This window comes from Sapajus apella, unplaced genomic scaffold, assembly GCF_009761245.1.
Source record: "Sapajus apella isolate SASKATOON/1434 unplaced genomic scaffold, GSC_monkey_1.0 scaffold53, whole genome shotgun sequence".
NCBI classification, from domain to species: domain Eukaryota; kingdom Metazoa; phylum Chordata; class Mammalia; order Primates; family Cebidae; genus Sapajus; species Sapajus apella.
This window is the reverse complement of record NW_022436993.1, coordinates 12,086,768-12,100,660: the sequence shown is the minus strand read 5'-3', so window position 1 is coordinate 12,100,660 and position 13,893 is coordinate 12,086,768. Positions and strand designations below refer to the sequence as shown.

Below are 13,893 nucleotides of genomic sequence, written 5' to 3'. Positions count from 1 at the left end.
ATCAGCATGGACTAACAGCAGCTAGTGGAAGTTCTTTAGAGGGCCCTGGGTCAGAAGTTAGGAGAACCCGGTTACCATCTGGATAACCTTATAAAGATCATTTCACCTGCTTGGACCTCAGTGTTCTCATTAAAATAATCAATTCCAATTTCACAATGCTAAGAATCTATCAATTCCATTAATTGTTACTCTTCAGTCATTCAGCCAAATCAGTTCAGGTTACTTAACATCTGATGCTATGCCAATCATCTGGGATATATGCCTGGAAGCCATAGTCTCTGGTCGGGAGGAGCCACTAGTCCAAGTGAAGAGAGATATACCAACAGATAATTACTAAGATAAAGGAATAAACTAATGTTGTAACAGAAGAATGCAGTGTGTTGTGTATACAGAAAGGCATGCTCTATTCTATCATAACAGATAACTTCCAGGTTCATCTTGAACAGGAATTTGCTGGAGAGGCAAAGGTCAATAAATGTAATTCAGCTAAAGAAGATACCTTAATTAAAGCAAAAAGGTTTTCCAAGAGGAGAGAATGTTTATAATTCAGAGGGATTTTAACATAGCTAAAGGGTAGTATGGGGGTTGGATGGAAGGGCCAGCAGGAAAGATGACAAGTGGTTAACATAGCAAAGGGCTGAAGAACCAGGACTCAACCAGCAAAGATCTTTTGGTAAAACAGTAATATCATCTTACTGGTTAAAGGAACAGAATCAGCAAGAAGTTGTTTCAACAGCCCTATAGAGATATGATGCTGACCTAATGAAAGCAACGTTAGTGTGGAGAAGAGAAACTATATTCGAATAATATTTCTGAGGTAAAAATAAGATTTATTTAGGACGTGTAAGTGGGGCAAAGGCTTGGTACAAAAGAAATTAGAGCTGTTTCTGAAGTTTTTTTGCTTGAGAAAAAAAGTTTTTCTCAAAAAAAGCAAAAAGTTTTTTTGCTCTCACCAGGTGAGAGCAATGGAGAGGGTACTGGAGAGGGTCCCATTCCACCCCACCTCCTCTCTTTACCTTCAATCTCTGCCAGAAAGCATATAAATCTCACATATTAAAACAAAACAAAACCTAAAGATTCCACCAAAAACTCCAATCAGCACTCCATCACTCTTGTCCTCCCAAAGACCACCTAGTCATCTACATACCCTGTTTCAATCTTCTTACCTCATAATTTACTCAACCCTCACTAATCTGGTTTTCAATGCATGAGTGTGCCAAAGTGATTCTCGCCCAAGTTCATCAGTGACCGGTACAGGCTATTTCCCAAGTCTTATCTTATTTAATCCCCCAAAGAATCAATCTGAAATGCTGTCCACAAACCTGCAAAATCTTTGTCTCTTGGCTTTTATCAACTTTTGTTTTTCTAGTTCTTCTGTCTCCATATCACTCCTTTTAAGTACTAATGTTCCCCAGGTTGCTGCTTTAGGATCTATGCTCATTGCATTCTATGCATTCTTTCTAAGTAATCTCATCTACTCCCAGGAATTCCATTACTGGTTATAACCAGGTAATTCCCAAGTATAGCCCAGATTGGAACTCCAGACATAGAAGAGTCTAAGTCCCTGAACTTGGTCCTGTATAATGTGGCTTCTGCTGAACCTCCTACTTCGCCCTTTGCCATTATCCCTTTTAGATTCTAGGCACATTGAGTTTCTTTCAGGTCCTGAGGTATATCATTTTCTCTCGTCTCTTACCCTTTGTACATGATGTTTCTTCTCTTGGAACACCTGCTAACCCTTTTTCTGGAAAACTCAAGTTTATCTTTAGGTTTCACCCTAAGATAATGTCTTCCTGCTTCAAGGCTTCAAAACGTACCTTGAACATGTTCATTTCCATCCCATCTCCAGTCCACCTTATAGTTCAAACCACTATAATCTTTCACATGGAACACTGTCAAGAGTTTCCAACCAGGTCTCCCTATTCCTCCCTCACTCCTGTCCAGTACCCAACTATTCACCATAGAGCTGCCAGAAGAATATTTTAGAAATGGAAATCAGATTTTGACACAGCCTGCTTAAAATATTTCAATGGCTTCTCCTTGCAATTAAAATAAAACCCAAACTCCTTTTCGTGGTCTAGAGGCCACTGTAAGATCTACCAATCCAACTGACTCTGCTTACTCTTACATCATTATCTACCATGACCTTAGTTCCTTAGAACATCCCAGGGACTTGACCTGTAGCTTCGATGCTTACTGTTCTCTCTACATGAAATGCTCTTTCCTCTACTCTCCATATAGATAAATCCTTCTCCTTCAGGTCTCAGTTTAGGTGTTAATTCCTTAGAGTGATATTTCATTACAAATCTATCTAAGTAGTCTCTCTTCATCCCCCAGCACAACCAGTACTTAGCATAATCTGTAGTTATTGTTTACTTGTTTGTCATCTACCTTGCCTGACAGGTATTGTACCTGTGTTTTCCCACAGTATGTTGTATAGCTATTAATTAATGCTTGTTGAAGTTTTGGCAAGGAAGATAATGGCAGTGTTTGTTTCTAGGGATACCAAGTTCAGTTTCAAAAATGTGAGGTAGACATTTGGCAACTTTTAGAAATTGGAGATAAGGGTGTGGAGTTCAGGGCAGGAGTTAGGATTAGAGGCAGCAATTTCAATCATCTTAAAACACATCAGTTAAAGTGAATAAGAACTTGAAGAAGAAAAATGATGAAGTTGGGACATTAAAAAGTGAGCAGAGACTGAGTCAGCAAAGGAGACTGACAAAAATTAGAAGGATTAGAGAAAAGCACATTAACTGAGTTCCTAGAAAGGAAAAATCAGGCCAGGTGTGGTAGCTCACACCTGTAATCCCAGCAGTTTGGGAGGCTGAGGCGGGTGGATCATGAGGTCAGAAGTTCAAGACCAGTCTGACAAATATGGTGAAATCCCATCTCCACTAAAAAGACAAAAATTAGCTGTGTGCGCTGGTGCACACCGGTAGTCCCAATTGCTTGGAAGGCTAAGGCAGGAGAATTACGTGAATCTGGGAGGTGGAGGGTACAGTGAACTGAAATTGTACCACTGCACTTCAGCCTGCAACAGGGCAAGACTCCGTTTCAAAAAAAAAAAAAAAAGGAAAAATCAGAAGCAAATAGTCAACTACTACAAATGCTGCTGAGTAAAGACATATATTAAAATACTAGATTACGCATGTCACTGGGAATATTAAAAACACAAATTTAGAGCACTGGGGAGAGTAACCAGATTTTAAAGGGTTGAAGTGTAATTCAGATTAGAAAGAGAAATAGTAAAAGCAAACTACAGTTGGCTGTCCATATCCATAGGTTTGACGACCAGATTCAACCAAACACAAATGTAAAATACTTGAGGGAGGGGGGGAAAAAAAGGATGGTTGGGTTGTGCAAAACATGTATACAGACTTTCTTTTTCATATGATTCCCTAAACAATATAATGTGACAATGATTTACACAGCATTTACATTGTATTAAGTATTTTAGGTAATCTAGAGATGATTTAAAGTATAGGGGAACTTATGTGTAGGTTATATGCAAATATTGCAGAATGTCTGTAGATTTTGGTATCTGTGGTGGGGGGGGTGGTCCTTGAACCCAATACCCCTTGGACATCAACACACAAAACTATATTTAAGTTTTGCAGAAGGGAAAAAGGAGGATAGCTTGAAGGGTAGCTGGATAAAGAATTATTAATTTTGTAGACTGAAGGGCGTGACTTACAAAAAAGGAAAGAATCCAGCACTTTGGGAGGCTCAGGCAGGTGGATCACGAGGTCAGGAGTTTGAGACCAGACTGACCAACATGGTGAAACCCTGTCTCTACTAAAAATACAAAAAATAGCCGGGCGTGGTGGCACACACCTGTAGTCCCAGCTACTCTGGAGGCTGAGGCAGGAAAATCACTTGAACCCGGTGGGTGGAGGTTGCAGTGAGCTGAGATCACACCATTGCACTCCAGCCTGGGTGGCAGAGCAAGATTTTGTTTCAAAAAAAAAAAAAAAGAAAAAGTAAAGAATGATTATATGGAAAAGAGGAAGTTTAAGGTCTCCAAGTCTTGAAGGAGAGCTGAGAGAGACTTTTAAAGGTGGTCCACAGATACCCCTGGAAGTCCTAGAGCCCCTTTCAGGGAGTCCACTGGAGGTTACAATTATTTACCTAATAATACTAAGACAGGATTTGCCTCTTTCACTGTGTTGACATGCACAGTGATGGAATAAAAACTATGGTGGATTATACTGCTGGTTCCTTAGCACACATCAAGACAGTAACATCAAGCTGTCCTAGTGGTAGCTGTCCTAAAAAACCACCACCATACCCTCACACACCTACAGAGCCAATTTAACTTAAAAACACACTTACTGATGCAGTCAAAACTACTAATTTCATTAAGTCTTGATCTTGAATACAATGTCTTTTAAAGCACTTCTGCTACATCCTGGGTATGTTGTTTGCAAGTTATCTCAAGGAAAAGTATATATGTAATTTTTTTTTAATTGCAAGCCAAACTGGCCATTTTTTTTTTTTTTTTTTAAATGGAGTGCTGCTTTTACCTAGCGTAACTACCAATAAGCTACAATTATTCAGACTTGAACGTCTGGCTGACATTTTCTCAGAAATAAGTGAGCTTGACATTTCAAGGAAAATAGCTGACAGTATTTTTGTGATAAAATTTCCAGCTTTCAAGCAATAACTTAGAAAACTTGTGTCTACCACTTTGATAGTGTCGCAATGCTAATAGATTGTTCTGCAGAGATCACTGGTAATAGTAACAAACGTGACTTCTGGTATGGTATAATGAAATACATTAACATTTGGAAGACTGTCATAAGCCAGTAGATGGATAATTTCCAAATTACTCATGTATACTGTTACAAATTAATGCATAGGTAAGAGATTGATTCAAACTGCAAGACAGAACAATAGATTTCAATTTAACAGAGGAAGAAAAGTTAAGTGATTTTAGATTTCATATTGCAACTCATCTCTACAATACTCTCATGTGTCAAGTTTTGGTGTGGTATCAAAGAAGATTATGTATGATTATCTGAAAAGGCTATTACCATACTGCTTACACCTTTTCCAATTATATCTGTGAGGCCAGATTTTCTGCATCCACGTCAACCAAAACAACACATTGCACAGACTGGAGAAGCAAATGTGGGAATCCAGCTGCCTTCTAATGTGCCAAACATTAAAGAGATTTGCAAAAATGTAAAACAATGCCAAGATCACACTCATTTTTAAATTTTTCATATTCAAGTCCTCAATAATTTTTAAGACTGTAATGGTAACCTGAGTTCCAAAAACTTGAAAGCCAATAGCCTGGGAGTAGTAAATTTTAGAAGGCTTTTAAGTTAAACATGTAGACAAAAATGAAGAAGTGAAGAGGTGTTAATATTGAGAGTGAGAGGAATGAGATGGGTACAGAATTGGGGAAAGCGTTAATTCCGAAAAACATAAAGGAAGAACGAAGGGAAGTACTGAGGGCTCAGCTAAGATTTAACTACACAAGTGTCTTGGTGCTGGACACAATTTTCTCCAGCAACACATAACAGCCTGGGAGATCAAAAACAGGGCAAATGGAGAACTGGAATAGAGAAGATGCATGGAACAAATTTAATAAGGAAAGTGACATCTAAGCATTCTGGTTACGTTAAAACAACCAAATTTAAGGTCCCACCAAGGAACAAGACATAAAATCTTCACTGTTTGGCCAGCTCTTCTCCTACTGGGAATAAGGGCCCCTAGGGTTGTACCCAAATGCAAAGGCGAAATTAGGATCTGCTAAACTTTCAGCGTATGAAATTAAAGTGTGAATTAGTAATGGAGCTTGCCTTCTTCTAAAATTTAAATAATGTAATCCAATTATCCATGGATGGGGTTTTTAGTTGGAAGTGCATTTTAGTGAGTTGCTTTTGCACTTTGAATATTAAGAGCCCATGGAGAGAATTCTAAGCAGTTATGCTTCATGCAAAATTCTGTTTAATTCCAGTATGTATGTTTGAGTGCTAATTGATAATGGACAAAGGATATTAGAACAAAAATGAAATAAAGTCAGCTACATGAAAATTAAGTATTCTATCCTAAAACAGGACTATGCTAAGTAGACTTCTTCAGTTTATAATAAGGTTTTACTTAAGTTTGAATTTTTCAGGACGTAGCATTACTTTTCTTGTCAAGAATTTTCATCCTCAAATTATTTCCTAGTTTTAAAAGGACTCAATATGAATGGCTCTTTTTCCTGACTAGGTCTGAAATTATCCATCTTAAAACGCCTGAGCCTACATATACAGTTTTGCATCACATTACACAGTAGTACACTTCACAGAAAAGTCTATTTTCACATTTTATAGCTCAGAACCAGTGTAAACCTGAGCCATGAACCTCATTGCAATTTTTCAGTCGCTTGTTTTCATATTACTTACTATACCTATCCACATTATGCACACCATTTGACAACTATGCCTCTATAATTAACAGCCTTCCATGTAAACAAAGCTATAGAAAGACGTAGTTTGACATTTTGGCTGAGTAAAACATCTCCACTGGACCTCTCATCTAAAAAAAATGAGGATAAGTACATTTGTTCTTTTCTATCTTTCAGAGTTGTTGCAAGGATTAGGAAAGATTTTTCAAAAGCTGTAAAATATAGTACAAATGTAAGATATTATGATAGATACTTTGAAGTATTTGAGTAATAAATTATATATTCAAAGTACCAAGGAATTAGTTTTTTCATATATGCATACAAATTACGAATTAAGAAATACTGGTTGTTAGGCAAATTATAATTTAGGTATGTTGGAGAAAGAAAAATCTATGTAAGACAATGTTAAAAGCTTCCAAAAACAACAAAAAATCTTTGAAACGATGTGATCCGCAGCATCGGCTTCACTTCGGAAGAAAAATTAATGATGCTGGTATATCATTTTATTACTTTGATAAAATAGTAAATCATGCTTTTAAACCTTAACTCAAGTGTATTGACTCCTAATATATTTTATATTTTAACAGATACTTCATTTTTCCTATTATTTGTTAAATCTCATTTTTTCACATTATGTAACAAAAATTGTGCTACATTGAAAGCCCAAAACTCTAATTTCAATCAACGACACCTACACGGCCCCCTTCCCTGAGGGGAGGGGGGGAACCCACCCACTGGACAGATAAAACAGCAAAAATAAATATCCCTCTTTCTGATTAGTCTTAAGGAGAAACAGTAAAATAATGATTGGAAGAAGGAAAAATGGCTTCTGAGAATTAATACTCTCCATCAGGCGTCATCTGCTTTTACAATGTTTTGGAATGCCGCCACACCCATACTAAGTACAGGCTGCTTTTGCTGCAGTAGCACTGATGAGCTGAGAGGCAATAAAAAGGCCACTTGCCCTTTAAAGAAGTTTGCCAAACACTGAGCTAAGCAATCAATATTGAAAAGAATATACATTCCAAATAAATCAAAATGTTGTTATTTATACAAGGAACACTACTTCTGTTAGGTCTAGCTGATTCTTATTTTGGCTTTGTTGGGTTGTGGTCAGTCTGCTCACTTCTTACCCTCTCCACTCCCACTACCCTGGTCCAAGACAGCATCTTTTCTCCCCTGGATTACTGCAATTGTCTCTTACCTGATCTTGCTGTCTCAATCCACTACAGTCTAACCTCAACCACAGCAAGCAGATAAACCCTTTAAAAACTTGTCAAGTGGTAGCTCTCCTTTTTTCCATACCTTTGAAGGACCCCCATTTCATTCACAAGATAAGCAAACGTTGTCCTAATGGCCTAGAAAGCTTTATATGATTTGGGCCACTTTATTTCTTACATCATCTTTTATTACTCTCCTTTTCCTTTATTCCCTCTCCTGCCACAGTAACTTCCTTCTGTTCCTTGAACACACCAGGCTTATTTTGAGTGAATTTTTTTTATAACTATCATTCATTCTGCCTGCAGCACTCTTTCTTCAGACTTTTGCATGACTAATTGGGTGATTCCAAGTGTTTGCTCAAATATCATCTTAAAATGAGGCCTGCGCAGGCCACTCCACCCAGAACTCCGTATTCTCTCATCTTCTAACTATTCATTGTACATGTGTAATTTATGCTATGTTGTGTTTATTGTTTGTCTTCCCTCCCACCCTACTGACTCTCAACTTTAAGAGCTTGGAACATTGGTGCAGTCTGTGGGAAGGGGGGAGGATAAATAGTGCTAATGAGCTAAGGAAGCGAAAATTATATGCTATTCTTTAAAAAGTACTATAGGCAATTGAGCAGGAGGAAAGTGGAGAGGAGAATAAATTTTCAAGTTAAAATAAAACCCTGCCAACTTTAAGTCCTTAAATTACATGGCTTATTGCCTTTAAAATTAAAACTAGCCAAGAAAAGAAGAAAAAAAAAAAAACCCACATTTTTAAAAAAGAACAAGGATTTGTAGAAGAGAATTATTTTAAAAAGCCAATTAAACAACTATGTGCCACTCCTGCAGCTTATTGTTTTAACAACCATATCAAGCGAATTTAGCTTGATCAATCAATATAATTCCACAGATGGGTATGTCTAGATATGATTGTATAAATAGCCACGCCAAAGGTCTTACACCTATATCTTGCTTCCAGAAGACTAATGAGACTGCAGTTGTCAAATGAAGACACGGTTCAGACTATGAAATAAAGCCAGAGTTGATGTCACATTAGTAATGCAGCAAAGCAGTGTCTTGTGCCTATTCCCATAATCCCAAAGGACTGCTACAGCAATATTTAGCAAAGGCCTCAAAGAACAAATGAATACGATAGTTAACATACCAAAACCAATAACAGGACCCCTCTGATTCAGAGGTGATAACTTCAAAAATACGTTTGTTGACTTAAAATCTTAATCAGTGTAAGACCCTGAAGAATTACATATCCAAAATATAACTGCATTCTGTAAATTAAAAAAAAAGAAATCCTTTATTTTGAAATGGTATTGACAGAACTAATCTTAAGGAATGTCTGTATGATTAAAGGTGGCAAAGCATTCTAATAAGTCATTATAAAGTGTTATTTAGAATGATTATCCATCAAATAAATAATTTATTGTAATTGCCAGGGAAAAGCCAAAGAGTTATTTTTGACTTGGTCTACAATTAAACTTTTAAAAATAATATAAAAACAGCTACCACTTACTCAGTGTTTACTATATGTCATATAGTGTGCTAAGTGCCTAAATTATTTACATGACCTTTAATCCTCACAACTACTTTATAAGGTCTACTATCTACATTTTACAAAGAAGGAAAATGAGGCTTAAATAAGCTAAATTGCATGAACCTGAAGCCACGTACATTTTATTCCAAAGACAGTGCCCTTAACCATTACTAGAACTGCCGCCCTAAATCTTCCTTATATTTGCATGACAGTATAAATAGGGCTGAATGTTATCTTATTCTACTTTGTAAATGTTTCATAAATGTTAACTGATTACAATGGAAATAAATTGTTTTTAGTCTTTCACAGTTTTGTGTATTTTAGAGCTGTTTACTATTAGAATAAGTAGGTGGGAAGTTTTAAAATAAAATCTGCCTCACAGGTGCCCAAGATTAGGTAACTGACCTAATTGAATGTGAAAACAAGCGCCGAAGTCATTACATGTAGGCTCTGGAAACTCAAAGGAAGATAATAAAAACAGAGATCTATTAGGAATTGAAAGACCTGGAATTCACTCCCGGTTCTATCAATTTGTGCTACTCTGGCCCAGCCATTTACAAGTCATTTTTCTCATCTACAAAGCAACAGCGAGGGACTGAATATCCCAAGTTTTAATACGTCATAATTGTAATTTCACCAGCTCTTAAAAGATATATGGGAGGGAGGGAGGCTGAGATTACTTAAATCCTGAATTTTTGTTACAAAATACACGTTTTGAAATACGGATTTATATTCACTGTGCCAAAACTTCCCCAATTTATTTAGGGAACAGGTGTTCTCTAATTAGAAGTTTTAATAGAGTTTTATATACATAAATTACTGATCCTTCTGACTCAAGGCTATGTTCTTAATCTCATCGTCTTTCCTAAGTCACCTTCAGGGATGTGTCAGTTGTGTTTGCCTATCAAAACTTAAGAATGAGCGATAGTTATTCACATAAAGCGCCCAGCTTGTTACAGTGCAGGAATTCAATAAATGCTTGTTTTATGTCATTATTATTTGCACTGACTTATTACATAAGTAAAAATCCTGTCTGTGTTACATTAGACCAGCAGAGGAAGTACAACGATCCATATTTCTTTTTTAACCCTGACAGATAATAAACCAGATCAAAAAGGGGGATACTTTGGGCCAAAAGGACACGTTTCAGCAGGCAACTATGTTTACACACCAAGTACCGCGCCTATCCACATAATAACAATACAAACAAAAAACTGCTTTTTGGAATTAGCCACTCTGACTTTCCTGTGGACGTCCCTCCTTCCCTCCAAAAATAGACCAACCACCACCAACATACAGCTCTGCTGGGGGTAAAGATGCGGAAGGCCACAGCACCCCTTGAGAAAGTGACACCGGGGCACCGGGCGCACGTTCCGTGTCACGCCCTGCAGCCCAGCAAGGGGCCACCCCTCTCCCCAGCCGAAGGGCAGCCCGGAGAGTGGAGGAGGCGCTGCGGGTATTTAGTGGCAGCTGTAACCATTCTCCTACTCAACCTCTCCCCACCAAGGCAAGCAGGGCGTGTCTACAAAGTCCAGCTTGTGCGCCGAGCACGGCGACTGGGGCAGAGCGCGGGGCACGCGAGAGACTGGAGCGAGAGGCGTCACAGGCGGACCCTCGCAGGGCAAAGGAAGCGGCGGCTGCAAGTGAGAGCCCCGCCAGGGTACCTTGCGTCCAGCGGCAGAATATGGTGTCCGAGAGACTGGGGCTGCTCTTGGTGCCCCACACCAGCTCCATCAGCTCTTTAGTCAGTTCGGACATGATGGTGAACCGGCGGGCGGGTCTTCGTTTTGCGGACTCCTGCCCCGGCACATGGGGAAGGGGCAACTCCGGAGGCAGCAGCTGCGGGACGGCGGCGGCAAACGAGTTGGAAAGTGAGGCAGGAAGAAGGAGAAGGGGCTAAGAACTACTTGCAGGGACCGCGCCTGTCAAGTCAGGTTGGGGCAGCAGCGAGTTTCCCGTGCCGGAAGTGCTGGTTCCACTTCCGGCTCCTCTTTCATTCCCGCCCCTTAGAGGCAGCGGGCCCGGAAGTCCCCTCCCCGGAAGTGAAATTGGAGGCGGAAACAGCCACGGACAGCGGTGGAAGTAGCTTCTGCCCTTTCTGAGCCGTGTGGGATCCTTGGGTGGGGTGGTAGTTTTTGTGTTGGGGGGGGGGGGCGTCAGCGTATTCCTAACCTCCAGGAATACCTCCTTCCTCTAGGCACTGCTCTGGGCTCAGCTGGAGGCTCTGATGCCCAGGCCCTAGGGACTAGAACTTATGCCCATTGCTTTTAATTAACAATATTAATTTCGCAGCACTAGAACTATAAGGCAATGGTTGAATCACAGTGCGGTAACATCCTTACCTTTGTAGGGTGCTGCTCATAAGCTGGAAGCTGTCCGACCTCTGTGCTTCAATAAATACCAACTAGACCAACTAGTACCTAAAAACATGGCAAATAATGTGGCATAATGTGCATCAGAAATGCTTCTATCACGTGCAACACAGAATTACAAGGTATTTGTAGCTAAACAGATTGAAAGCAACCTGTTTGTAAATGTTAACAGCATTTTCATCTCCTATTTTTGAGACTGCAGAGGGTGTGGGCAACACCTGGACTAAAATTTAGCTTTTATTCACTAAACTAGCAGTTAAAATGAGTTCATGTGAAAACTTCTATTTGTGCTGCTTAAAAAAAGAGGACTTGAAGGCCGGGGTGGTGGCTCACACCTGTAATCCCAGCACTTTGGAGGCCGAGACCAAAGGATTACCTGAGGTCAGGGGTTTGAGACCAGCCTGACCAACATGGAGATAATCCGTCTTTACTAATTAGCCGGGTGTGGTGGTGCATGCCTGTAATCCCACCTACTCGGGAGGCTGAGGCAGGAGACTGGCTTGAACCCAGAAGGAGGAGGTTGCAGTGAACTTAGATGGCGCCATTGCATTCCAGCCTGAGCAACAAGGGTGAAACTCCGTCTCCAACAAAAAAAAAAAAAAAAAAAAAAAAAAAGGAGGACTTGTAGTGCATAAGCTTTGAATTTAAAACGAAAATGCAAAATCTGATTTTTAAAAAACTTTGTTTTTAATTTGGTTCTATAAGGTGTTTGTTCTCCTACTCTAACCATATTACCTCGGGATGCAGTAATACATAGCTATGAGCTATGGATCATACTGGCCCAGATTCCTACCTTTTGCACTTACTAGCAAGTTACCTGCTCTCTACCTAGGCTTTATTCCTTCTAAAAGGGGGATTACACACATGTCATTTAAGGAGTAAGTAACACATGCAAAGGATTCAATGTACTTCTTAGCACATGGAAGGCATTTATACAACAGAGGTATTCTTTCATATGAAGAAGATGTTTTGTGGAAATTTAATGGAACAGTAGTTCTGACTTTTTACTCATAAATTCTAGCCAATTGTATTTTAGTTTATAATACCTTATGTTCTCTAATTTCAAAAACATGTAGTTTCATTGTAGAATACCCTCACATTTGGCTAATTAAAATAAACATTTAATTTAAAATCTTTTAGATGCCAAATAAGGTTTTGCTCATTTATACTTTATTTCTAGTGATTTTTTGCTACTTATATGCTACTTTTATTTCTTCAGTACCCTTTACTGTAATTAGAGGGACTTGCTCAAAGTGCCTGCACTGCAGCCATAGCATCCCTCTTGATCTACATTCCCTTTAGAATATTCCTTGCCTTATTTTTGCAGATCAAATCTTACCTATCCTTCATGTCAGAGTGTGCGTGCCACTTTTAAATAAAGCTTTTTCCAAATCATTACAACTGAAAGTAATAATTGTAATTTCTGAAGCTTCATAGTACCTTATCTGTAACTTGCTTATGACAGTACCTATTATCATTGTATTTGCAAAGAATTATTTGCTTTTCTCTTGAGATATAAATTTATGGAAACAAAGACTTATAATCCTAGCCTGGGGATTTGAACATCACTGAATCTCAAAAATGATGATTCAAGGGAACAAAACTTGTCTTTACTGGAAATTAAGAATTCATTATCTTTCAGCAAGTGAGAGATCAGGGGAAGTAGTACAGATTGGTCCAGTTAAATATCTAATATTTGCATGCTGATTACAATTTATGTAATTCTTTCACTTCCTGAAAGGCAGAAGAGTCTATGTACATAGAGCTCATGTAGAACTGGCAGACTTCTAAGTTCAGAGTGTTTCCACATTTGACATTCTCCATTAATGTATGGAAATATTAATGGTATAGTATATATAACACTATATCACATTTGTTTTCCTTCCAGTAATGTACAGATAGTGGTCAGAAGTTTGTTATGAAAAAAGAGAAGAAAGTACTTTCAAAATGTATTTTTTTAATGAGAAATTTTTTGGTCTATGGTTTTTATTAGCTACAGTGATGCTGGCAATATCTTGCATAGACATTGATATGAATGTCCTTTCCACTTTCACATTATAATTTTTATTGGAAATGTTTTAAATTAGCAGGACATATCTTTAACAAGGAATATTAGACTATTAAATTATTTGCTTGATTCATTATAACATTTAAATAGAAATGTAAATTAATATTCATTAAAATTGTCCTTATCAGTAATTATCTATAAATATTTAAAGGAATCACATTTTGCATCTATATCTGGTGCTGGATGATAATGCCTTTCCCTTGTTAATTAATAAATTGAAAGTTAGGTAAATGTTCTTTGATGTATTTATAACACTTTGTATTTTAGCATATTGTTTTTCTCAGGACTGTCTATGG

General features: G+C 38.3%; 1 protein-coding gene across 6 annotated transcripts in view; it reads right to left on the bottom strand.

Annotated features, from left to right (window-relative positions):
- The window catches only part of MINDY3 (MINDY lysine 48 deubiquitinase 3), an 82,871-nt gene extending 71,722 nt beyond the window's left edge, over nucleotides 1-11,149 (bottom strand). For 3 of the 6 annotated variants that reach the window (XM_032243978.1, XM_032243979.1, XM_032243981.1), the window contains exon 1: nucleotides 10,822-11,147. Coding sequence is in view for 3 of the 6 variants with exons in the window: in XM_032243976.1 (XP_032099867.1) it covers nucleotides 10,822-10,915 (94 nt within the window). In the remaining 3 variants the exon portion in view is untranslated. Of the gene's footprint in view, nucleotides 1-10,821 lie in introns of all 6 variants that reach the window. The other 3 variants (XM_032243976.1, XM_032243977.1, XM_032243975.1) reach the window with 2 other exon arrangements.
- Between the last annotated feature and the right edge of the window lie 2,744 nt (nucleotides 11,150-13,893).